The sequence below is a fragment of the Oncorhynchus mykiss genome, chromosome 26, assembly GCF_057628025.1.
Source record: "Oncorhynchus mykiss isolate SJ-2025 chromosome 26, ASM5762802v1, whole genome shotgun sequence".
NCBI classification, from domain to species: domain Eukaryota; kingdom Metazoa; phylum Chordata; class Actinopteri; order Salmoniformes; family Salmonidae; genus Oncorhynchus; species Oncorhynchus mykiss.
Window position 1 is genome coordinate 22,643,377 of NC_143047.1, and position 24,922 is coordinate 22,668,298.

At 43.0% G+C, this 24,922-nt stretch overlaps 1 protein-coding gene across 2 annotated transcripts in view; it reads right to left on the reverse strand.

Annotated features, from left to right (window-relative positions):
* The window catches only part of LOC110506631 (spondin-1), a 141,373-nt gene that overhangs the window by 78,095 nt on the left and 38,356 nt on the right, over nucleotides 1–24,922 (reverse strand). For both annotated transcript variants that reach the window (XM_036963482.2, XM_036963481.2), the window contains exon 6: nucleotides 24,544–24,692. In XM_036963482.2, the coding sequence (XP_036819377.1) occupies nucleotides 24,544–24,692 (149 nt within the window). The remainder of the gene's footprint in view (nucleotides 1–24,543; nucleotides 24,693–24,922) is intronic.

Here is a 24,922-nt window from a genome sequence, read left to right on the forward strand (position 1 = left end):
CAACTTCCTTGAATTTATTTTCATGGGGGCCTTCATTATACGATAGACACTTGTGAAATAGTGCTTTCTAGCTGCACTAATCACAGCAGTGGTACGTGTAGCAAAGCAGCAACACTTTAGTGGTCTTGGGGCGATGGGGGCAGCAGGGTTGCAAAATGCAATCATATCATGCAGTTATATAATTTATAAAACGGTCATAATGTGTGGTCATACTGATGGCCCAACACCCTTTAATACAGACTAGCTCAAAAATAAGTGAAAATTTACAAAATTATCCAATTGATTATGATAATTATCTGGTAAAAAATATTTTAATTTGCTCCTAGGCTCAGGTGCCCAAGTGGACGTCGAAAGGATCAGTCCCGACTCTCTCTCGAAGAAGAAGAACTTTGCAGGTGTTTCTGCTTAATAAAAGGGAAAGGGCAACTGAAATGTTGTCTTCTGCATTTAACCCAACCCCTCTGAATCAGAAAGGTGCTAGGGGCCTGCCTTAATCGTCATCCACGTTTTTGGGCACCCAGGGAACAGTGGGTTAACTGCCTTGCTCAGGGACAGAACCACAGATTTTTTCCTTGTCAGCTCGGGGATTTGATCTAGCAACAGTGGTAACATTCAAATAAAATCCAGCCCTGAAAAGAAACGTAGTCTGAAAAATATCTGCACATCATCTCATAGCAGAAACACACAGCATTGACACTGATTTCCACAAAGTTCCCACTTCAGATTTCCCAATTTAAGCCCACATATACCCTACTAAAACAATGACTTATTGACTAAAATTGTTGTGCAACATCATGGGTAAGCTTTGGGCGTCGTCTTTCACCTGAAAAAAAAAAGATTTTTCGCTGTTGTGGTACTTAAACCTAATTTATTATAATGAAGTAAACGAGCTACAGGTAACTGCCAAAATAATGGAAACACTTGAGTAAATGAGGGATACAAAGTATATTGAAAGCAGGTGCATCCACATAGGTGTGGTTCCTGAGTTTAGACAGACACTTGTAGAATCTATGCCAAGGTGCATTGAATTGATTAAGACACTTTATTTATGTTGGTGTTTCCTTTACTTTGGCAGTTACCTGTACATCACTGCTGCAATATTGAATCAACTCACTACACATTAACAGCTATTACAATAACTTCCATTTGAAGCCATTTTGTTCTTACTCGATATAGAATTAAAAATTTTAAGCAGTAGATATGATGATGGAATTGCTTATGATGCAGTCTGGTGTGGCTTTGAAAGCTCCTCATCACATCTGCAGAGGATTTCACAATATCAAGGCAAAGCTGTCAGACCAGGAAAAGCATCAATCTCTATGCAGTGTCCACAGTTCGTGTACGTGCATGCGTCTGTGCGCAGGTGTGCGCATGTGCATGTGTACGCAGACTAGCTTGTACATGTCTGTACTCCCTTGTGTGTGAGTCCATCTGCCTTTGTGCGACTGTGGTCTGCAGCATATGAATGTTTGTGTGAGCGTTGTACTGTGTGATTTTCCACTTGGGGTTGAGGATGCCTATCAAGCCCTGTATCCTCGCTATGTGTGACCTGTGCCTGCGAGACGCTGCCCCTCTGGGGATCCATCACAAGGAAAGACCCAACCAGCCAAATAATATGGAGATTGTCTGGTTGGGGCTGATGGGGACCTTAGAGCCAAGGTCTCATTTACATAGGGAAAACATGGCAGGTGGAGGCCATTACTGAAAACAGATTTAGCCAGACCATCATGAATAAAATACGCATTACACAGGTTTATTGTATTTAGCAGCACTTGATGTTATGAAGATCGTAAAGGGAAGAAAATAGAAAATGGCATCTCTGGAATGTTAATCCAGGGAAATGCTGCTTCCTTATGCTGCTAGGCTGGGAGTGGACTTCTGGGAACACCGGAATAGTATGGGAGTCAGAGGAGCGGTGTGACTCAGCAGTGGCAATTTAAAGGCGTTTACGGCATGTAAATTCTATAGGGGAAGCACGGTCTGTGACAGCACATCACTTTAGATCTCCCACTGTAACAGTGTAACAACTCTGTGGGGATTTCAGTATCCAGGTGTTGCAGCGAACGGTTGTCTCTCCAGCTCGGCTGAATATCTCAGAGCTGTTTCTGGTGAATATCTATATCCACAGTTTTTTCCTCGCTTGTTTCTGTCTACGGTTGTTGTTGTCATCAGTAGATTCTCAGCGATGGCTGTCAACCGGCTGAGAAGATAAACATTATCAAAGCGATTCCCGGTATTGAGATTTGCTTCCAAAACCTTGTTTGTTAGTGAGCGTATGTTTGCAATACGCTTCAGATATCACAAGAGGCTTGGCATCTGATAGACATTTGAAGTTCGCAGCAGCTGAGAGTTCTCCTCTCATCTCTTCAGAGAAATAGATGACGTATGAGAGATACCTAAATAGTCCCGATGAAGTTCAATGACTCATGTAGTTGAGAAAAACACACAATCGAAAGCAAATGAGCAAGCTAGCCAGTTGAACCCAGAGCAGTACTGAACTTCTCACTTTGAAGCCTCAAACATAGAAACGGAATGTATAGGTAGCCGGACATGACCGACAATCAGTTTATGCACTGCATAGAAATGTGTAAAGGTCTTGAACGTTGCTCCCATTTGAACATACCCTAGATCTTGTGGATGCACTTTAAGTAGGTCAAGCAAAATATAGACAATGGAGAAGGGATGGAGAGAACGAGTAATACCTCCTCTCATCATACTGGGAGGTGAGTGAAAGACTTACAGTGCCTTTAGAAAGTATTCATACCCCTCCACGTATTCCACATTTTTTTGAGCTACAACACGATTTAAGTAAAAACTGTAACTAGGCCACTCAGGAACATTCAATGTTGTTTTGGTAGGCAACTCCAGTGTATATTTGGCCTTGTGTTTTAGGTTATTATTATTGTTGGAAAGCAGACTGAACTAGGTTTTCCTCTAGGATTTTGCCTGCGCTAGCACAAGTCTGTTAATTTTTATCAAAACAATAATTCCCTAGTCCTTGCCGATGATGCAGCCACCACCATGCTTGGATATATGAAAAGTAGTACTCAGTGCCCCAACATAGCGCGTTGTATTCAGTACATCAAGTTCATTTATTTGCCACATTTTCTGCAGTTTTACTTTAGTGCCTAATTGCAAACAGGATGCATGTTTTGGAACATTTTATTCTGTACAAGCCTCCTTCTTTTCACTCTGTCAATTATGTTTGTATTGTGGAGTAACTATACTGTTGTTGATCCATCCTCAGTTTATCACAACATCAACTATCACAACAATAAACTCTGTAACTGGCCTCATGGTGCGACCCCTGAGCAGTTTTCTTCCTCTCCAGTAACTGAGTTAGGAAGGACACCTGTATTTTTGTAGTGGCTGGGTGTATTGATACACCATTCAAAGTGTAATTAATAACTTCACCTTGCTCAAATGGATATTTAATGTTTGCTTTTAATGTTTACCCATCTACCAATAGATGCCATTCTTTGCAAGGCATTGGAAAACCTCCCCGTTCTTTGTGGTTTGAAATTCACTGCTCTACTGAAGGACCTTACAGATAATTGTATGTGTGGGTTACAGGGATGCAACTTATTATGTGACATAACAAAGGGGTTGAATATGTATGGATTCAAGACATTACAGAATTTCCTTTTAATTTATTTATAAACATAAAAAAAAAAACTGAATTCCATTTTGACATTATGGGATATTGTGTGTATGCCAGTGACACAAAATCTCAATTTAATCAATTTTAAATGCAGGCTCTAACACAACAAAAAAGTCAAATGGTGTAAATACTTTCTGAAGGTGCTTGGTGCCGGTGCAGCGATGGTGGGATGAACATGAGAGGCGGGCATATGGTGTCATACCAACAGGCTTTTATCCATGCCCACACCCATCTCCCTCTGCTGCTCTGGGCTTTATATGTCGGTCTCTGGAACACTTCCTACATTCTGTTAGCCAATCACTGTCCACCATCTGTCTATTCCCTTCACTTCTGACATGGCAGTAGGAGTTTCATTTTGGCACGCTCGGTTGAGCAGAATTCTGAGAGACTCAACAAATATGGGCAGACAAACACACTACGGTATGATGCATGATAGGGTTAGGCAATGTCAACCTTTGTCCTATCATGAATAAGTACCAATAAAACATTTTGATATATGATGGTATTGCCCCCTATTGGCCAAATTAAATTAAATAAATCATTGGAGAAAAAAAGTACAACATTTCATTTAAAAAATACAGCTAAAATGGGCCTTTAGCGCGAGCTCGCATGCTACTGGAGAGACGAGAGGAATCCTGACCAAATATATTTGAGCTGAAACTTTTTTAGTAGCTTATACCTGTTGGTGTGTGTCTGTGTGTGCGGGAAATTGCCAAGAAACTGAAGAACTAGTACAATGCTGTGTACTACTCCCTTCACAGAACAGTGCAAATGGGCTCTTTCCAGAATAGAAAGGGGAATGGGAGGCCCCGGTGCACAACTGATCAAGAGGACAAGTACATTAGAGTGTCTAGTTTGAGAAACAAGTTCTCAACTGGCAGCTTTATTAAATAGTACTCGCAAAACACCAGTCTCAATGTCAACAGTGAAGAGGCAACTCCGGGATGCTGGCCTTCTAGGCAGAGTTCCTCTGTCCAGTGTCTGTGTTCTTTTGCCCATCTTAATCTTGTCTTTTTATTGGCCAGTCTGAGATATGGATTTTTCTTTGCAACTGCCTAGAAGGCCAGCATCCCAGAGTCGCCTCTTCACTGTTGACGTTGAGACGGGTGTTTTCCAGGTACTAGGAATAGGCCACTTAGCATGGCCCTACTATGGGCTGCCCGGTCAGCTTTTTACTGCGTGGTGCCGGTCAAGTAGAAATAGGCTAAACATCATCTGTGACATCACAAAGTCTTCACCATTGATGATGGCTGTCAATCATCTTCAATATCTGATATTATCGTAATGTCGGCCAACCCTAATGAATGCATAGACCATTGACACACAAACACGTTCACAGACAGAAACATAGGCACACGCATGTACAAGGACACACGTTTGATTTGATTTGACAAGGTATGCAGAAAGTATGGGCACACAACCACATACTCACATATTTAATAAGGTATTAACAGCACGGATTAATGATAATACAGGATAATTTGCCCCCTCGATACTGCAGATCTAACCCTCACTGAAATCATTGCAATGTTTTGGATGAATTCAAATTTTTATTAGCTTGAGCTCTGTCTGTGTTACACCCTCTCTCATCTAACACACTGGCAGAAGAACTCACACATTCCCACTAAACTCCCATTGCCTTACAGAAAAGATAGTCTAACACACTCGGCCCACACACACTCACTGCATTTGGTTCACACTGTGATGTGTTTGGAACAGAGGGATGGGATACAGCTGTGACCTCTAGCGCTTGGCCGGCCTTCCCATCAGTACCTGCTAGTCTTGGATTTCAGTGGGTATCTTTTGGGCACTGGTGTTTTCAAAGACACCTTCTGCCAAGATGTATGAGATTCAAGAATAATCCAGGTTTTATCCTGGGAATATTGCAGCTCCTGATGTGGACCCTTCAGGCTGGCCAAACGGACCTCCAGAGTCAGCACTCCAGACCATTCTGACTACTGCACAGAGCTCCAAATAATCACTCACTAACAGCCTTTCTATCTGTAAAATCCTCTAAAAGTAGGCCTATGTACTTTAACTTTGTGTTGATGACTACAGACAACTTATTGAATCAGTGCTTTGTACAGTATTACATTTCACTGGCTACAGTATGAGGAAAACACTTTATGTACAATCTCCTTCTAGTACTTGAGATGTTTCTGGTATCTGTGCACTGAGAAGGATTTGGATTCTAGATCCGCACACACAGACACAATGCAATGAACATATTGGCTAGCTCTCTACCCCAATACATCTCAGAATGTGCTTGACCCTGGCTGTATTGTCCTTCTTTGACAATCATAATAACAGTGTTGCTGGCCAAGGCAGGAAAGCATTAGGCTTTCTGAGCTCTTCGTTTTCACAAACAGGAATATCTCTGCACGACTCACAAAGCCAACTTGACAGGCCACCAGAAACCTGCCAGTTGGTTAAAATAAAACAATTGTGCCTGCTAAAACTCGTGTGCCCGCTTTGCAAACAGAACGTGGGCTAGACGGATACCAGGCAAACAAAAGGCTCAGCGGGCAGAAGAGTGGCATTGCGAGGGGGGTGTATGAGGGATGGGGGGTGGATTTAGTTGGATTGGGATGGGCAACGTGGATGTGGTGGCAGCAACCCAAAGCCCAGCTAGCTTAAGACCTGTCTGTCTGTAGACAGGAGTTAGGGGAATGTGTTCTCTGTCAGCTCGCAGTTCTCAGCCCGCTTGTCTCAGGATTTGGCACAGGGATAGGGGTCAGGCACTCACCCCCTGGGGAGGCCGTTTACGGTTAATTGCTCCCCACTCTGGCCAAGTTGACCTCGGCCCTCCTGGAGAGAGACAACCTCTGAAAGGGAGAATTAGAGGACTGGAAAAAGAGGTACATAGAAGGACAGGGCCAGAGAGAAAGAGAGAGGGGGAGAGATGAATAAATAAAAAGACAGAGAGAAAGATGCAGCCAGGTCACTTATTGCTTCACGGGTCACACTCTGTAACATATCTAACAGAGACATGACCTATGAGAGCCTCTCTAGACAGGCTACGGTGGACAATCAATCATAGAATACAGGTCCACTCATCATTATGTCAACACATTGACAAAATAACAACAGTCCCCATTGGCAGCATATGCCAGTGACTGATGGGATGCCAGTTATTCATCAAGATGGAATTATACCAGTTTCTTCATGGGTTTAGGTTTGTGTAGTAAAACGTGGTCTACATTTGAATAAATCATCTCAGTTTTTTGTCAGTGGATGAGTCCTTTCAAGAGCCAGTACTCATACTGATTAAGGAAATATTTCTGGCTCATATTGGTGGCATTTAAGGCACACATGTTTCAAACCAGTGTCCTCATTTCTGTCCAAATTCCAATAAAGCAAAAAGTTTATTTCTGTCAGTCCAATAAACCAAAACTTTTCGAAAACAACATTGTTACCCTACTGGAATTTTGATGGCGAAAGGATTGACCAATATTGAGCAACTTTCTCAAAAGCACTTCCTCTGTAAGTGTGTAGTAGAGTGATTATGTCACTCAAAACATTCAATTGTGAGAGGAGGAATCATAGAGTTGACCCTGACACACAAGGAAGTAATGCTCAAGAAAAAACAAATAGTCATTCAAATGCAGATGGACAAGCAATCATTTGTTATATTGACTTACCTGGCTACATAGAGGTTGAATTGAGTACATTTATCACAGACCTTGACACATTCTATCACACCTGCTACATTACATTTCCCATCCACGGCCAGTTGTGCTGGAGGCACAGATACTACAGTATCTATCTACCTGGCCTCCTTTGTGAGAGTGTTGGTAGTGAGCAAGGTTTACCCTCTTGGTGCTTTATTATACTGAGACAGAGAGACAGAGAGACAGAGAGAGAGACAGAGAGAATGTAGCTGGCGGGCACTCATGAGAGGAACTACAAACCGCTGAGCATCCTGACCCCATTTAACTACAAAACCCATCACAACCTGACCCCCTTTAGTGACCCACTTGTCATCCTGCCTCAATAAAGGCATTTACTTTAATAATACAGAATAACTGCCTGATCAGTTTGTGCTCAAAAATAAACCCTGGCAGTTTGTAAATACCGGGTTTCAATCTGTTCACTATTAAATGAGCAATCAAAATGGTTTAACTGGCTTACTGGCTACATGGTGAAGGTTTTTAATGAACAATCACCACTGCTGTAGATTTTTGAGAGATATTACTATTGCTTGACAAGTTTTCACTCTCTGAAGGAACATGCTACCTAGAGAAACATAAGCCTGGAGGATGGGAGGACAGGAGGACTGAAGGCAGATTCACGACAACTTTTAACTTCACATGGGGCAGCAGGTATCATCTGGCCGATTCAAGCTCAAGCTCGTGTGTGTGTGTGTGTGTGTGTGTGTGATGACTGCTGCAGATCCAAACATATTAAGGCTAAATATATGAAAGTGTTTAGAGAATGAAGAGAATGAGCCAGGGCCACATTGCTCATTAGTGCTTGTCAGGCTAATGGTCCCGGTGGAATCTGGGATACATTCCTCGCTCTGAGACACCACATAAAGCAATCAAGAGCTGAGCAGACGTTCTGCATGGGTTTTAATAGCGTATTTACGATGTAAATACCTCCTTTATCTCTCTCTCCACATCTCTCTCTCCACCTCACCCTTCCCTGTTTCTCCACAGCAGAGCAGAAACATTATTTAATCTTCAGAGGTGGATTGATACTACCAGGCCGCATGGAAAGGGTCAATTATTATATATATTTTTTTTAATCTGTAAAATAAATAATAATGATATACAGTTATAGGCTATTTGTGCAGTAATTGCACTTGGTGCAGTCTATTGGTCCTGTTCTCACCACTCTAATATCTCTGTCACACCCACAACAGTTCACAGATTTTGAACTTGAGTAATGCGCGAGTTCATCACGGTCTGCATGAGCTGTGTTGCCCGCCAACTTTGTACTAGCTAGCTACGTTAGCTGACATTAATAAAAACAAACAAAGGTCGCTGGCGAGTTTCTTCGGAAGCGGTAAGTGAGGCCCAACAAGGGTTAGGAGAGGGTTAGGGGAGGGCTTGTTATATTGCGCACGGATGACTCCTGTGGCAGGCTGGGCACTGACACGGTCGCTGGGTGAACAGTGTTTCCTGGTGCGTCTGGCTCACGGGTTAAGTGGGCATTGCATCAAGAACCAGTGGGGCTTGGTTGGGTTGTGTTTTTGAGGACGCTAGGCTCTCGACCTTCGTCCGTAGAGGAGTTGCTGCAATGAGACAAGGCTGTAACTACCAATTTGGGAGAAAAAAATAAAATAAAAATCCAAACATATTTTATATTTTAGATTCTTCAAAGAAGGCACCCTTTGCCTTGATGACAGATTTGCACACTCTTGGCATTCTCTCAACCAGCTTCATGAGGTAGTCACCCAGAATGCATTCCAATTAAAACTTCTTAGGGCTAGGCCCCTTTTTTCTAATTTTCCGCCTGAATGATGTGCCCAAAGTAAACTGCCTGTTGCTCAAAGCCCTGAAGCCAGTAAATGCATATAACTGATACCATGGGAAAGAAAACACTTTGACGTTTGTAGAAATGTTACAATAATGTAGGATAATATAACACAATAGATATGGTAGGAGAAAATCCAAAGAAAAACCAACCCAGAATATCTATTTTTGTTGAGAGACCATCCTCTTACAATGACAAGTATAAGGTCATACTGAAAATTAGCTCCCTGGATGCAATTCCTATGGCTTTCACAGGGTATCAGCAGTCTATGTTCAAGGTTTCAGGCTTGTAACTTCAAAAACGAATAGGGAATAACAGTTTTAGTAGAAGGACACAACAATTCTTGTTTGCGCGTGCCATGAAGACAGGACACACCTGCTAAAATCGGTTTCCTATTGAACATACTTCTTTCCGTAATAAATATTATAGTTTTATTACATTTTAGGGTATCTGAGGAGTAAATATAAATGTATTTACTTTGTCGAAACAAAGTTTAGGGGTAGATTATCGGATTCCTTTCTCTGCAAATTGAATGAGTGGATTACTCAAATCGATGGCGCCAACTAAACAGGCTTTTTGGGATATAAAGAAGGATTTTTTCTAACTAAACAACACTACATGTTATAGCTGGGACCCTTTGGATGACAAATCAGAGGAAGATTTTCAAAAAGTAAGTGAATATTTCATCTCTATTTGTGAATTTATGAAACCTGTGCCGGTGGAAAAATATTTAGAAGAGGGGCGCCGTCCTCAAACAATCGCATGGCATGGTTTCTCTGTAATAACTACTGTAAATCGGACAGTGCAGTTAGATTAACAAGAATTCAAGCTTTCAACCGATATGAGACACTTATATGTACCTAAATGTTTAATATCCATAATTTTTATGATTATTTATTTGAATAGCGCACCTTCCAGTTTCACCAGAAGTTGTCCCGCTAGAGCAGGGGTGTCAAACTCAAATACCCAGTGGGCCAAAATGTAAAACCTGAACAAAGTCACGGGCCAACATTGAACAAATTAACCTTTTAATATGGACCCAAACAAGTTTTGCTTTAACATTGAATATGGAACAAGCATCGCTTATTACCATACAATATATCATTTAATAGTGGAGACATGCAAAATCGAATTTCAAATGAAAAAACACATCAATGGCATTCATTTATTAAATAAATAAAATTTAAATAAAAATTGTATGCCTCTTTTCTATTTGCAGCCTTCTGATTTAAATACCAAAATAAACTTTTTCCACTGGCTAATAATTTTACAAATAAAATTATAATAAATCAATCAACCATTCAAGCCCATGCCTTGTAGCAAGAAAAAGTGCATAAAGAAAACGTTAATTATTGCACACTGGTCTAATCTGATGTGCCCAAGCCAGATACCTGGCATCTCTTCTTGGATGCTAGTTCATCAATGTCTGGGCTCAAGCTCTGAGCTGAAGAAATCCTCAGTATCGAGCGAAGATGTTCAGTCAGACGTCTCCTGTGAGTTGTTTTGGTCATCTTCATCGAGGAGAAAAGTTGCTCGCATAGATAAGTGCTGCCGAACATGGAGAGCATCTGAGCAGCTTGGGTGCGGAGCTGAGGCATTGTGTCAGGGATGAACCGTGGAAACTGTGCGGCGCCCACAGCATCATACTTTGACTTCAGCGTGTCGTTGCACTGGAGTTCAATCAGCTCCATTTGGATGTTGGTTGGTGCATTTTCCACATCAACTGCGAAGGGATTACTAAGCAGTTCAAACTTGCATTCTGGGCATCGAAGTCGGCAAATCACCGGCTAAACTCAGCGGCGAGAACACTGAGTTTTTCAGCAAACTGTGCGCATGGGAACACGGCGGTAGAGATCTGCGCTTTCATGGATTGGCAGCAGGGAAAATGGCAAGGGTTTCCTTGCAGCATCTGATTCTCCCACAGGCACAGTTTAGTTTTGAAGGCCCTCACTGCAGCGTACATGTCTGTGATGATGCGCCCCCGCCCCTGAAGCTGCAGGTTCAACGCATCGAGATGGCTCGAGATGTCACAGAGAAAGGCCAGCTCACACAGGAACTTTTGCTCCCGGAGCTCTGCTGTATCCTTCCCTTTGGTTTCCAGGAATTGACATATTTCCTCACGCAGCTCGAAACATCTGTTCAGTACTTTTCCTCTGCTTAGCCATTTCACCTCTGTGTGATAAGGCACGTCTGCGTATTCCGAACCACACTCCTCCAGAAAAGATTTAAACTGGCGGTGATTTAGACCTTTGGCTCTTATAAAGTTAACTACCTGTGTTACTGTGGTCATAACATGTTCCATCTTTAGGGCTTTGGCACACAGTGCTTCCTGATGTATGATGCAGTGGTAAACAGTTAGCTCACCTGCACAGTTCTCTTCCCGCATCTTCTCCCGAACCATGCCCACCAGTCCACTCTTTTTACCGCACATCGCTGGCGCACCATCTGTCGTTAATCCAACGAGTTTATCCCACGGCAGCTTTATTTCAGTTATTTGGAAACCTCCTCAAAGATTTCCTTTCCTGTGGTTGTGCCATGCATTGATTTGAATCCTAATAGCTCCTCCGTAACACACAGATTTGAGTCCACTCTACGGATGAAGACTGACAGCTGAGCAGTATCAGATGCGTCGCAGCTCTCATCCACAGCGAGGGAGAACGCAACAAAATATTTTCCCTTTTCCATCAGCTGGTCATACAGATTGGTGGCAAGATCACATGTGCGATCAGCTACTGTGTTCCTGCGCAGGCTCACGTTTGAAAATGCTTGTTTTTTCTCTGGGCATACGAGGTCACAAACCTTCATCATGCACTTTTTCATGAACTCTCCCTCATTAAAGGGCCGGGCTGATTTTGCGATCTCTGCTGCCACTATATAACTAGCCTTTACAGCAGCCTCGCTTTGTGATGTGGCTTTTTTAAACATATTCTGTTGTGAAACCAAACTTCTTTTCATCTCCTCTACTTTCTGGCTCCTTTGAGTCATGTCCAGGTCCTTGTATTTGTCATGGTGTTTCGTTTCATAGTGTCGTCTACTGTTGTACTCCTTACTTACAGTTACGTTGACTCCACAAACAAGACAAACAGGTTTGTCTTTTACATATGTAAACAGATATTCTGCCTCCCACTTGTCCAGAAAGCTCCTGTTTTCTGCCTTTCTTTTCGCCATTTTTGGGAAGGGTTAGCTCGCTGACAGTTGTAGCGTCTATGTTGCTATGACTACTGTCACAGAGGAGAGAGCGTTTCTGGGTCCTGTCCTGATTGGCGAGCGAAAACAGCAGAGCATTATGGGATTCGTAGTATTAGTGGTGAATGCGCTGTATAATACCGGCGGGCCAGCTCTAGTAGTAATTTGGTATTGTCTCGCGGGCCAAATATAATTACCCCGCGGGCCAAATTTGGCCCACGGGCCAGAGTTTGACACCCATGCGCTAGAGGAACGCCTTAAATTGAGGCTTCAATTTATTTAGTCTCACAGTTATAATTAAGCGGGCTAATTGATGTACACACTCTCCTGTACTTTTGCTTCACAGAGAGTAAAGCATTCAGAATCTATTATGACATTAAACACCCTTAGAGTCGATTGACGCCTTCCGTATCTGAGGTGGAAAGTGACAGAACTACAGTGGTGTTTGTCAGACGAGGAGACAAAAACGTCTGTATCGTCGAAACTGTCTGGACTACAAACTAATATGACCCCACTATGATGTTCTCCATTTTGTTCTTTGACCCCCACAAGTGTTTAAAAAAGTATTGGAAGTAGTTTTGTGCCCCTCAGAAATAGTGGTAAATATAGGACAGACAGTTCAAAACATTATTCCTTATGATGCATTTTGTAACAGTCTTTTATGCCATTTATGAATGTGTTATTCAATGTGTTTTTACGGGCTATAATAAGCTATAATAAGGCCAAATTAATTTTTTTACATACATAAAGGGGTCCTAAAATTAAAAAATCCAATAGCTAAATGATTCATGGTATGACCATATTGAAACAATTCCATATGTCAGCTAGTAGAATCCCATCGGTGAGAGCAGGTCATTTGGCTCCCTAATTTGCATACTGGTAGACTACTTCTGCAGATAAATTATGAAAATATTCAATGAAGATTATGAATCCTCACTGCAGGAATAATACGTAGTGGAGTGAAAGTCTGAGAAAAGAAAACAGATTGAAGGTTATAAAAGCTAATGTAATGATTCTTAGGCTATATGGTATTATTAAGGACATTGATATAGAACTACTGATTTGATTAGTGTCAACAATGGAGTAGTCAACTGATGCTTTCTGTGCAGAAAAGCCCATGTTTACACCTGCTTCATTCTTCAATCGTAACTGTAGGTCTATGTCACATATACTCCCTCTCCAGCCTCCAGGTCATCAGGCTGCTGATTATCCCGCACACCTTTCACCATCGTCTCACGCACCAGTTCCTTATGACACTCACCTGGACTCCATCACCTCCTTGCTTATCTTCCCTATATCTGTCACTTCCCTTGGGTCTTTCCTCAGGTGTTATTGACTCTGTTTTCATGTCGGTGCCTTGTTTGTGTTTCGTGTTTATTTTATTTCTTAAAACACTCACTCCCTTAACTTGCTTCCCGACTCTCAGCGCACTCATTACAGTCTATTCATGGGCGCCTGACTTTGTATAAAAGTTGAGGTGCACAATCTGGCAGGGGTCTGGGGTCCTCGCTCTGAAAACTGTTGCAGTCACGACTTCCACCAAAGGTGGCTCCTCTCCCTTTTTGGGCAGCGCTCGGCGGTCGTCGTCACCGGTCTACTAGCTGCCACCGATTTATTTTTCTTTTCAGTTAGTTTTGTCTTGATTGTTTTCACCTGTTACTTATTTGTTGTTAATGATGGCCTATTTAAACTTCCAGGGCCCGCCTGCTTTTCTGCGTGCTTATTCTCACTGTCAGTGGCGAAATTGTTTTGATTTTACTGTCTGTTATTTTCCCTGGTTTTGGGGACATACCTGATTATTGGTCATTTTGCCTGTTTGTTGGCTAGACCCAGCGTAATAAATGTATGCATTGGAAGCATTGATCTCTGGGCCTGACTCCACACCAACCACTCCTAGCTATCCATGACAGTTGCATTTTTAAAACTATTTTCCTGCAATTCTATATTGCTTCTCAAAAGGGAGTCCATGTTTACTTGACAGAACACAACCTTTCTCTTACGTTTTTGCCACAATAAACTAAATTGAAAGAGATGTTTTTTATTTATTTTTTATTTCACCTTTATTTAACCAGGTAGGCAAGTTGAGAAGACGTTCTCATTTACAATTGCGACCTGGCCAAGATAAAGCATAGCAGTGTGAACAGACAACACAGAGTTACACATGGAGTAAACAATTAACAAGTCAATAACACAGTAGAAAAAAAGAGAGTCTATATACATTGTGTGCAAAAGGCATGAGGTGGTAGGCAAATAATTACAATTTTGCAGATTAACACTGGAGTGATAAATGATCAGATGGTCATGTCCAGGTAGAGATATTGGTGTGCAAAAGAGCAGAAAAGTATATAAATATAAACAGTATGGGGATGAGGTAGGTAAAATTGGGTGGGCTATTTACCGATAGACTATGTACAGCTGCAGCGATCGGTTAGCTGCTCAGATAGCAGATGTTTGAAGTTGGTGAGGGAGATAAAAGTCTCCAACTTCAGCGATTTTTGCAATTCATTCCAGTCACAGGCAGCAGAGAACTGGAACGAAAGGCGGCCAAATGAGGTGTTGGCTTTAGGGATGATCAGTGAGATACACCTGCTGGAGAGTGTGCTACGGATGGGTGTTGCCATTGTGACCAGTGAACTGAGATAAGGCGGAGCTTTACCTAGCATGGACTTGTAGATGACCTGGAGCCAGTGGGTCTGGCGACGAATATGTAGCGAGGGCCAGCCGACTAGAGCATACAGGTCACAGTGGTGGGTGGTATAAGGTGCTTTAGTAACAAAACGGATGGCACTGTGATAAACTGCATCCAGTTTGCTGAGTAGAGTATTGGAAGCTATTTTGTAGATGACATCGCCAAAGTCGAGGATCGGTAGGATAGTCAGTTTTACTAGGGTAAGTTTGGCGGCGTGAGTGAAGGAGGCTTTGTTGCGGAATAGAAAGCCGACTCTAGATTTGATTTTAGATTGGAGATGTTTGATATGAGTCTGGAAGGAGAGTTTACAGTCTAGCCAGACACCTAGGTACTTATAGATATCCACATATTCTATGTCGGAACCATCCAGGGTGGTGATGCTAGTCGGGCGTGCGGGTGCAGGCAGCGAACAGTTGAAAAGCATGCATTTGGTTTTACTTGCTTTTAAGAGCAGTTGGAGGCCACAGAAGGAGTGTTGTATGGCATTGAAGCTCGTTTGGAGGTTAGATAGCACAGTGTCCAAGGACGAGCCGGAAGCATACAGAATGATGTTGTCTGCGTAGAGGTGGATCAGGGGAATCGCCCGCAGCAAGAGCAACATCATTGAAATATACAGAGAGAAGATTCGGCCCGAGAATTGAACCCTGTGGCACCCCCATAGACTGCCAGAGGACCGGACAGCATGCCCTCCGATTTGACACACTGAACTCTGTCTGCAAAGTAGTTGGTGAACCAGGCAAGGCAGTCATTAGAAAAACCGAGGCTACTGAGTCTGCAGATAAGAATATGGTGAATGACAGAGTCGAAAGCTTTGGCAAGGTCGGTGAAGACGGCTGCACAGTACTGTCTTTTATCGATGGCGGTTATGATATCGTTTAGTACCTTGAGCGTGGCTGAGGTGCACCCGTGACCGGCTCGGAAACCAGATTGCACAGCGGAGAAGGTACGCTGGGATTCGAGATGGTCAGTGACCTGTTTGTTGACTTGGCTTTCGAAGACCTTAGATAGGCAGGGCAGGATGGATATAGGTCTGTAACAGTTTGGGTCCAGGGTGTCTCCCCCTTTGAAGAGGGGGATGACTGCGGCAGCTTTCCAATCCTTGGGGATCTCAGACGATATGAAAGAGAGGTTGAACAGGCTGGTAATAGGGGTTGCGACAATGGCGGCGGATAGTTTCAGAAATAGAGGGTCCAGATTGTCAAGCCCAGCTGATTTGTACGGGTCCAGATTTTGCAGCTCTTTCAGAACATCTGCTATCTGGATTTGGGTAAAGGAGAACCTGGAGAGGCTTGGGCGAGTAGCTGCGGGGGGGGGGGGGGGGGAGCTGTTGGCCGAGGTTGGAGTAGCCAGGAGGAAGGCATGGCCAGCCGTTGAGAAATGCTTGTTGAAGTTTTCGATAATCATGGATTTATCGGTGGTGACCGTGATACCTAGCCTCAGTGCAGTGGGCAGCTGAGAGGAGGTGCTCTTGTTCTCCATGGACTTTACAGTGTCCCAGAACTTTTGGGAGTTAGAGCTACAGGATGCAAATTTCTGCCTGAAGAAGCTGGCCTTTGCTTTCCTGACTGACTGCGTGTAGTGGTTCCTGACTTCCCTGAACAGTTGCATATCGCGGGGACTATTCGATGCTATTGCAGTCCGCCACAGTATGTTTTTGCGCTGGTTGAGGGCAGTCAGGTCTGGAGTGAACCAAGGGCTATATCTGTTCTTAGTTCTGCATTTTTTGAATTTAGTTTTTGCTATGATAAATTAAATTGAAAAGGTAGACTAGACTTGTTTTTCTGACTAGATTACTAATCTACCGCCTTTTCACCATCCCACCCACATTGATTGATTGACAGGTCTGAAACCCTACCAACTCTGTGACACAAAAATGCTCCCCTCTTCCCTGACAATCCCACCCACAGTGATTGATGCATCGGTTTATTATCTATGCATAGTCACTTTACCTACATGTACAAATTATCTCAAATAACCTGTACCCCCGCACACTGACTCTGTACCGGTACCCCCTGTAAATAACCTCGTTATTGTGTTACTTTTAATTTAGTAAATATTTTCGTAACTCTATTTCTTGAACTGCATTGTTGGTTAAGGGCTCGTAAGTCAGCATTCCACGGTAAGGTCTACCTACACCTGTTGTATTCGGCACATTTGTATTTGGCAAAATTTTAAAGGGACAGTTGATCCAAATTGTAAAATTACACATTGGTTTCCTTACCCTAAGTTTCCACAGCAGCAGAGAGAATAAAATACATAATTTGAAGAACAAACATCATTGTGGCAATGCATATCTTGCAGTAAAACTGTAAACATGAACATCATGAAGTGACTCTGAAGAGAAGACAAGTTTAATGTTAGAAAAAAATATTGCTTAGAAAATAGTCTTGATAATATGGGCCTAGACAATATCCAAAACAAATAACAACTGAATTCATTCATGTTCAGTAACTTTAATTGCAAAGTCATGTAATTGCAATACCATAATTCATTTTACGAATCTGGGAGTCGTTAAAGTCGTTAAAGTATTCAATAATTTAGCAGTATATTTTGGATGGAATTAAAGCATTAGAATGTACCAGTGGACACCAAAATAGAGCTCATTCTGTATTGTTTTCTGCATGCCAGAACTCCCTGGCTGGCAAGTGTTTCGGTTTGGCTGGCTACTCCATGTACTTACGAAAAACACTGCGCGCACACACACACAAACAGACACACACACCTAATATATTTCATGGCAGGGAGAGTAAAAGCTTGTGAATATGATCCCTTAATAAAAATAATGCTTAAAAAAAAATAATAATTTACTTACTCTCCCACTCACCTGCTCTCTCAAACTGACCTGCTGTCTCAAACTGACCTGCGTTCTCCCACTCACTTGTTCTCACCTGTATGTCTTCCAGATCAAATGTCCTGATCCTCTCCCACACACAGGTGGTAGCTAGTCTCTTTATTTGAGGCTCCAATTCAGTTATAATTATGCAGGCTGATTGATACTCTCGCATGATAAACAGCTGGAGAGAAAAGTAGGATTTATGACTTACTAAAAAACCCAGGCCAATCATACTCCTAGAAAACTTCTCCTGAGTACCAGACCATCTCCTCTATCTCCTCCAAGTCAGGTTGTGCCATCCCTCATTGGTCCAGCCTGTGGCATCTGTAACTGTCTGCTCTGTGGTTTCACATAGTTCTGCATTCTGTGGGCTTCTGTAAGCTACTGTGCAGTAACAAAACGCACCCACACTGACAGATTTCACAATACATTCGAGAGAAATCATAGTCCCTTCGCCACGTTTCCACCACTCACCTGTGGAGGGAGAGTATTTTTATCAGACTGTCATTAGTGCCTTTGTAATGGCTGACCGCATACACAAATCACCTCAGTGTATGTGTGTGTGGAGGGGGGAGAGGGCAGCAATGCCTCAGTTACACTACATAATACCAAGTTTCCTGTAAATCAGATTTGCATTTGGCTAATGAAACGTAAAGTCACATATGGCGTGGAGACTAAAGAGGAAGAAAATGTTCTCATTCGGTACATTAAGAACACAAGCAGGAACAGATCATGTGGACAGACGCACAGGCAAGCACACACACACCACACGCACACACACGCACGCACGCACACACACACGCACACACACCACACGCACGCACGCACACACACACACACAAGATGTGGATCTATTCAACAAACCTCCACACACATTACCCTTTTCCACCTTCACCCGTCCACTAAAAATACATTCATTCTTATTAGAGCAACAATGGTGACCCTTGGAATTTTTCTAACAGATCATTTAAATGTGATTAATGTGTCATGTCTGACTCAATATGGTGGAGTAGGGGTGCTGAGAGAATGTGGGTGAGGGCTCTGTTTGAGGAGGCTCTTACATGCAATAAAATTTTCATTCCCAGCGGGTCACATGGGAGAGATTGTAACGAGTTCACCAGGCAGAAGCATACGGCTGGCTGGCTGTGAAAACATGCAGGCTGTGTGGGATGGACAAATTGAATCCAGCCAAGTGTGGTTATCATGCATGTATCTTCACCACTCTTTTCAACACAGACGCCGTAATGAAGTGAAAACACAAAGAACATTCTGTGTATGTAATGCACGATGTGTGACTGATACGTGTTTCCTATTGGTTCATATAGGGACTGTGGGGTTCACTTCTGAATCGATATGGGTTTCTCTTCTGTTTGCAGACTGGAAAGTTGTTGTTCAGTCCCCAGGAGAGAGGCATCGTGGGTAACGAACACACGCCATATATCAATAGGAACCCGACGTAGAGACACAGCTAGACAGATGGCACAGTACATCTTGGTAACGGCAGTGAAAAATAAAGCCATCACGCACAGCATTGTGCTGACGTGATGAGGGGGAGCTGCATGTGTGTGTGTTTACGAATGTGTGTGTGTGTGTGTGTGTGTGTGTGTGTGTGTGTGTGTGTGTGTGTGTGTGTGTGTGTGTGTGTGTGTGTGTGCGTGCGTGCGTATGCGTATGTGTGTGTGTGTGTGGTGCGTCCATGTGCGTGTGTGTTTTGGGTTGTGTGTGTGTACAGTATGTGAGCGTGCGCCCATGTCCGTGTGTGTGTTGGGTTGTGTGTGTGTGTGTGTGTGCGTGCATCCATGTGCGTGTGTGTGTTGGGTTGTGTGTGTGTACAGTATGTGAGCGTGCATACTCAATGCCTACTTGGCTTGGCAAATGAAACTTTGTATGAACATTGAGATCAGTGCACCCCTTGGCTAGCGTCGAGCCTCTGCCTATGAATATCAATTTCTGCTTTCTATGAATATCAATTTATAACTGCCTTCATTGCTACGTTGCTAGCCCCCACACCCTACCTGTCACAAAGCAAAGCGCCTTTTTGTTTGTGTCAGCATTTATACCAAAGAGTGCTTTCTTGCTCCGCTGCTCAAAAACAGAGCGGCTCCTTCACCCCAGAGGCTAACTTTCCCTCAAGGACAAGGAGAGACTGTGTGTGCGTTCTCAGAGAAATATTAAAAGGGAACACAGTGAAGGCAGGCGACAGCCAAGCAGCCCAGGGCAATGGAGCTGTCAACTCCTAGTTAACACAGCACATACTGTATGGAGCTCACCAGTTAGTGCCCAGTACGCCCTCTGACATAACGAGAGGTTGTGTGTGACTACAGGCTCATCTCCTCCACAGCACACACACTAATGACACTCACACACACTCTTTAAGCCATGTGTATATTACCTCAATTACCTCGACTAACAAGTGCCCCTGCACATAGACTCTGTAAGGGTACCCTGTATATAGTCTTGCTACTGTTATTTTATTGTTGCTCTTTAAGTATTTGTTATTTTTCTATTTTCTTCTTTTTTCTTCATTTATGTTTTACTTCAGTTTATTTGATTAAATACTGAAACTGCATTGTTGGTCAAGGGCTTGTAAGTCAGCATTTCACTGTAAGGTTCAGTGCATGTGACAAATCAAATTTGATTTGATACAGCATTTTTGATTTGATACAGCATCTTCTTTCAACCTGTTTTACAAGACAGTTGGTAATCAGCTGGTAATCACCATGCTGCTATGTTTTGAACCAGCCAATCTGACTCTTCATTTATCCACTAGTGCAGTGGTGTTCAAACTTTTTTAGCAGGGAAGCCATTTTTTCTGCAAGAATTTCATTTTATGTTAATGTCTCTAACATAAGCCTCCTCCAACGTCATTTTAGAGAATTTTACAGTACGTCCAATCGGCCTCACAACCGCAGACGTGTAACCGAGCCAGCCCAGGACCTCCACATCCGGCTTCTTCACCAGCGTGATCGTTTGAGACCAGCCACCCAGACAGCTGATGAAACTGAATAATATTTCTGTCTGTAATAAAATAAAAACTCATTCTGATTGGCTGGATCTGGCTCCAAGGAGTACCAGTAACAAGTCAATGTGCAAGAGTGTGAAAGAACGTGAATGTGTGTGTGTGTGTGTGGTGTCAATATGCATGTGAGTGTATGTAGTGTGTGTGTGTATATGTGTGTGTTGGAGTGTCAGTGTAGTATGTGTGAGTGTGTGGGTAGACTCCAGTGAGTGTGCATAGAGCGAGTGCAAGAGAGTCAGTGTAAATAGTCCGGGTAGACACATTTTGATTAACTGTTCAGCAGTATTATGGCTTGGTGGTAGAAGCTGTTCAGGAGCCTTTCGGTCCCAGACATGGCGCTCTGGTACAACTTGCTGTGCGGTAGCAAAGAGAACAGTCTATGACTTGGGCGGATGGAGTCTTTGACAATTTTTAGGGCCTTCCTCTGACACCGCCTGGTATAGAGGTCCTGGATGGCAGGGAGCTCGGCCTCAGTGATGTACTGGGCCATACACACTAACTTTTTGAAGCTCTCAAATATTTTCAGCCTCTTGAGTGGGAAGAGACGTTGTCATAACCTCTTCACGACTGCATGCCGCGTAGATGTTTCCTGTAGTTCACGATCAGATCCTTTATCTTGCTGATGTGAGGGAGAGGTTGTTGTCCTGGCACCACACTATCAAGTATCTGACCTCACATTGTCAGTGATCAGGCTTTAATGATGTTGTTGGAGTCGTGCATGGCCACACAGTTGTAGGTGAACAGGGAGTACAGGAGGGGACTAAGCACGCACCCTGAAGGGCCCCAGTGTTGAGGGTCAGCATGGTGGATGTGTTGTTGCCTACCCTTACCACCTGGGGGTGGCCCGTCGGGAAGTCCATGATCCAGTTGCAGAGAAAGGTGTTCAGTCCCAGGGTCCTTAGCTTAGTGATGAACTTAGAGGGCACAATGGTGTTGAATGCTGAGCTGTAGTCAATAAACAGCATTCTCACGTAGGTGTTGTCCAAGTGAGAAAGGGCAGTGTGGAGTGCAATAGAGATTGTGCCATCTGTGGATCTGTTGGGTTGGCATCCTAATTATAGTGGGTCCAGGATGTCTTGGATGATGGTGTTGATGTGAGCCATGACCAGCCTTTCAAAGCACTTCATGGCTACAGATGTGAGTGCTACGGGGCGATAGTCATTTAGACAGGTTACCTTGGCATTCTTGGGCACAGCGACTGTGGTGGTCTGCTTTAAACATAGGTATTACAGATTGGGTCAGGGAAAGGATGAAAATGTCAGTGAAGACACCTGCCAGCTGGTCAGCGCATGTATTAAAGCGCTGCATTAAGGCCTGCAGTGTGAACAAGGCTTATCACCATGGGATCTGGTGACAGCCAATCGCGTTTACTTTCCCCAGCAGTCTCCACTGAAAACAACAGGCTACAGAAATCATCTCTCTCTCTCCTCTGCCATGTAGAGTACTGTGCAATATTCCATATGTAATATTTTCACATCTCCCCCGGGAGAAGGTAATGGTTTGATCCTGTTGCTTTCTACCTGGTTTAAATTGAGGTCTGTTCAGTGGGTGGGGGGGGATTGGATCATTTACCACCCCCCACTGGGCTAATATTCTACAGAGAGCTACCTAGAATATCAATGTAAGCCTACTGTAATAGCTGACACAAGTGGGTGAAAAGAACTATCCACCATTTTATGTCATCAATTATCTTGTCACTCAACAGTACTGTAACTACTCTGCACTGTAGAGTTAAAACTGACGCCAACCTTGCTTTGCGGCCATCTCTCCATAAATCCTCTATTTGCTCTAATCATTTGGAGGTCCAGGAGGACTAATACAGATACTATAGCAGACAGTATTGTGGATAATACAGCCTTGTGGATAGGTGGCGGTGATGACGCACAGAGCCCAGCTCTCACAGTGTGCTCTCATTATGTGCCATGACTCCAGGTCTTCAATATTACCCTACAATAAATAATACACTCTATGGGCCCATCTGCTACACACTAGCACAGGCTATTTAAAGAATGAGAGAAAGAGAAAGAGAGAGAGAAAGAGAGAGAGAGAGAGAGAGAGAGAGAGAGAGAGCGAGAGAGAGAGAGAGAGAGAGAAGAGGTTTGGAGAAGAGAGTTGGGGAGAGAGGTGGAAAAAGTAACAAAGGTGGGAGAGAGTGTGAAAGACACGCAAAGACATAGAAATATGGTGAGAAACTGAAACAGGAAGATTTTTACTAGAGGTAAAATTGCTAAACTATATTTTCATATTTAATATTTTTGAACAAGAGAGAAGCTCTCATACCTACGAACATTAATGTATCTATTAACCTTGCATGAATGTGAACTTCCTAGGATTTGAGGTCATCACCAGTTGCACGGGACATTCTCCTAACATGGGCTAGCTGGCTAATGTTAGCTAGACAGATAACTTGCTAAATAGCTATTTTCGCAAATGGACTTAATGACAAAAAAATATGCACAAATGTTTGTCTCTACATTAACTAAAATATTCCTCTCAATTGTACATATTTTTGCTCGACTCATTATGGCGTTATAACTACTTACATTTGGTTCCACCGTAATGTTTTGTCAGCCATCTTTGTTGAAGAACGCTACCAGGGACGGGTGGCTCGCATCAAAATTCATCATTGGAACCACTCGATATGATTGTTCATATAAAAACGTTGGGACCCAAATGCATAATGAGTGTTCTAACTCCCTCTTGTGGTGGTCTGGAGCAATGCAGCCGTGACGCTGGGTACCTCTAAGTCCTGCGGTGCAAGCTAGCAACTTTTAAAGGAGGAACCACTGTAGACAATTAAGCAGACCATTAACCAACATTTGCAATGATCCTTATAGTACAGATGTTTCTCTCATTTAGGTCATCGCTTGTGGAAATCATTATGCAAAAAGTATTGAATACTTCAACACACTTTGGAAAACATTCCATGTTCCAATTCCATGGCTTTATACTGTAAATACCAAGTAGACACTATCTACTTTGAATATCCAGAGGACGTAGATAACGCAACAGTGTCCACCATGCATTTCACAGCTGTGAAGTACACAACCACATTAAGGGGCAGGTTGAGAGACTTGCTGAATGTAATTAATTAAAGTACTCTGTAGCTCACGGATCGATCAGAACGCCCACTGAGATATGAAAACTCCATTACTTACTGTACTGATACCACAGCCACCTGGATTATCCAGAGAGTAGAGCCATTGGCTGGCCCATATATATATATACTTACTAGAATGGGAAAATACCCTTAAACCAAGGCAAGTTGAACAATGACTTGAATGGGGATGGAGATTGAAATGATTTTTATGAGTTTGCCATCCTTGACCTTTATAAAAGACTCATAGATCATCCACTGCAGTAGCAGTAGCACTACCAACATGTTTAGAATGGATTCTCAAGGTTTCAACCACATTTGAACATCATTGCTTCCCCAATCAGAATACAATGCTAATCTGGACTCCATTTGAGGATGCAGTGAAGCATAACCAGGGATCCGATCATCTTGGTCAGATAAAAAGTGACATAATGTAGCGACCTTAACACCCAGAACATCAGCAAGGGATGCAGATCTCTTGGCGTAACTTGATAAGGTGTTGGCTTGTCAATCGTTGGACCTAAAATGTGCTGCAATATCAATAGCAAGTGTATTTGCATAAGGCCATGCCAAGTCTTACCTTCTGCCTGATCTCTTCCTCCATGGAGACAGGTGATCCCAGCTCGGCCACCTTCTTGATGCCCTCGCTGGCGTAGCCACCATACTCCCACAGCACGTAGTTCTTAGAGTGGGACGCTCCGATGATGGCCGACCAGTGGTTAGCACGCCCTGGTGAGGTTAAGAAACAAAACAACACCAGAATTATCATAATCTCTTACAATCCAGGAGGCAGGCTGGCCAAACATTTCTGCCAGTGAAAGGTTTGCACCTATTCCCATTCCACAAGGCATAATATATATAGGTAAAAAAATAAATAAGATTAATGTAAGGTTACGGAATGTTCTGTTTCTTATTCACTTTGAAAATGATAGATAATGATTCATATTGAAGTAATGTAC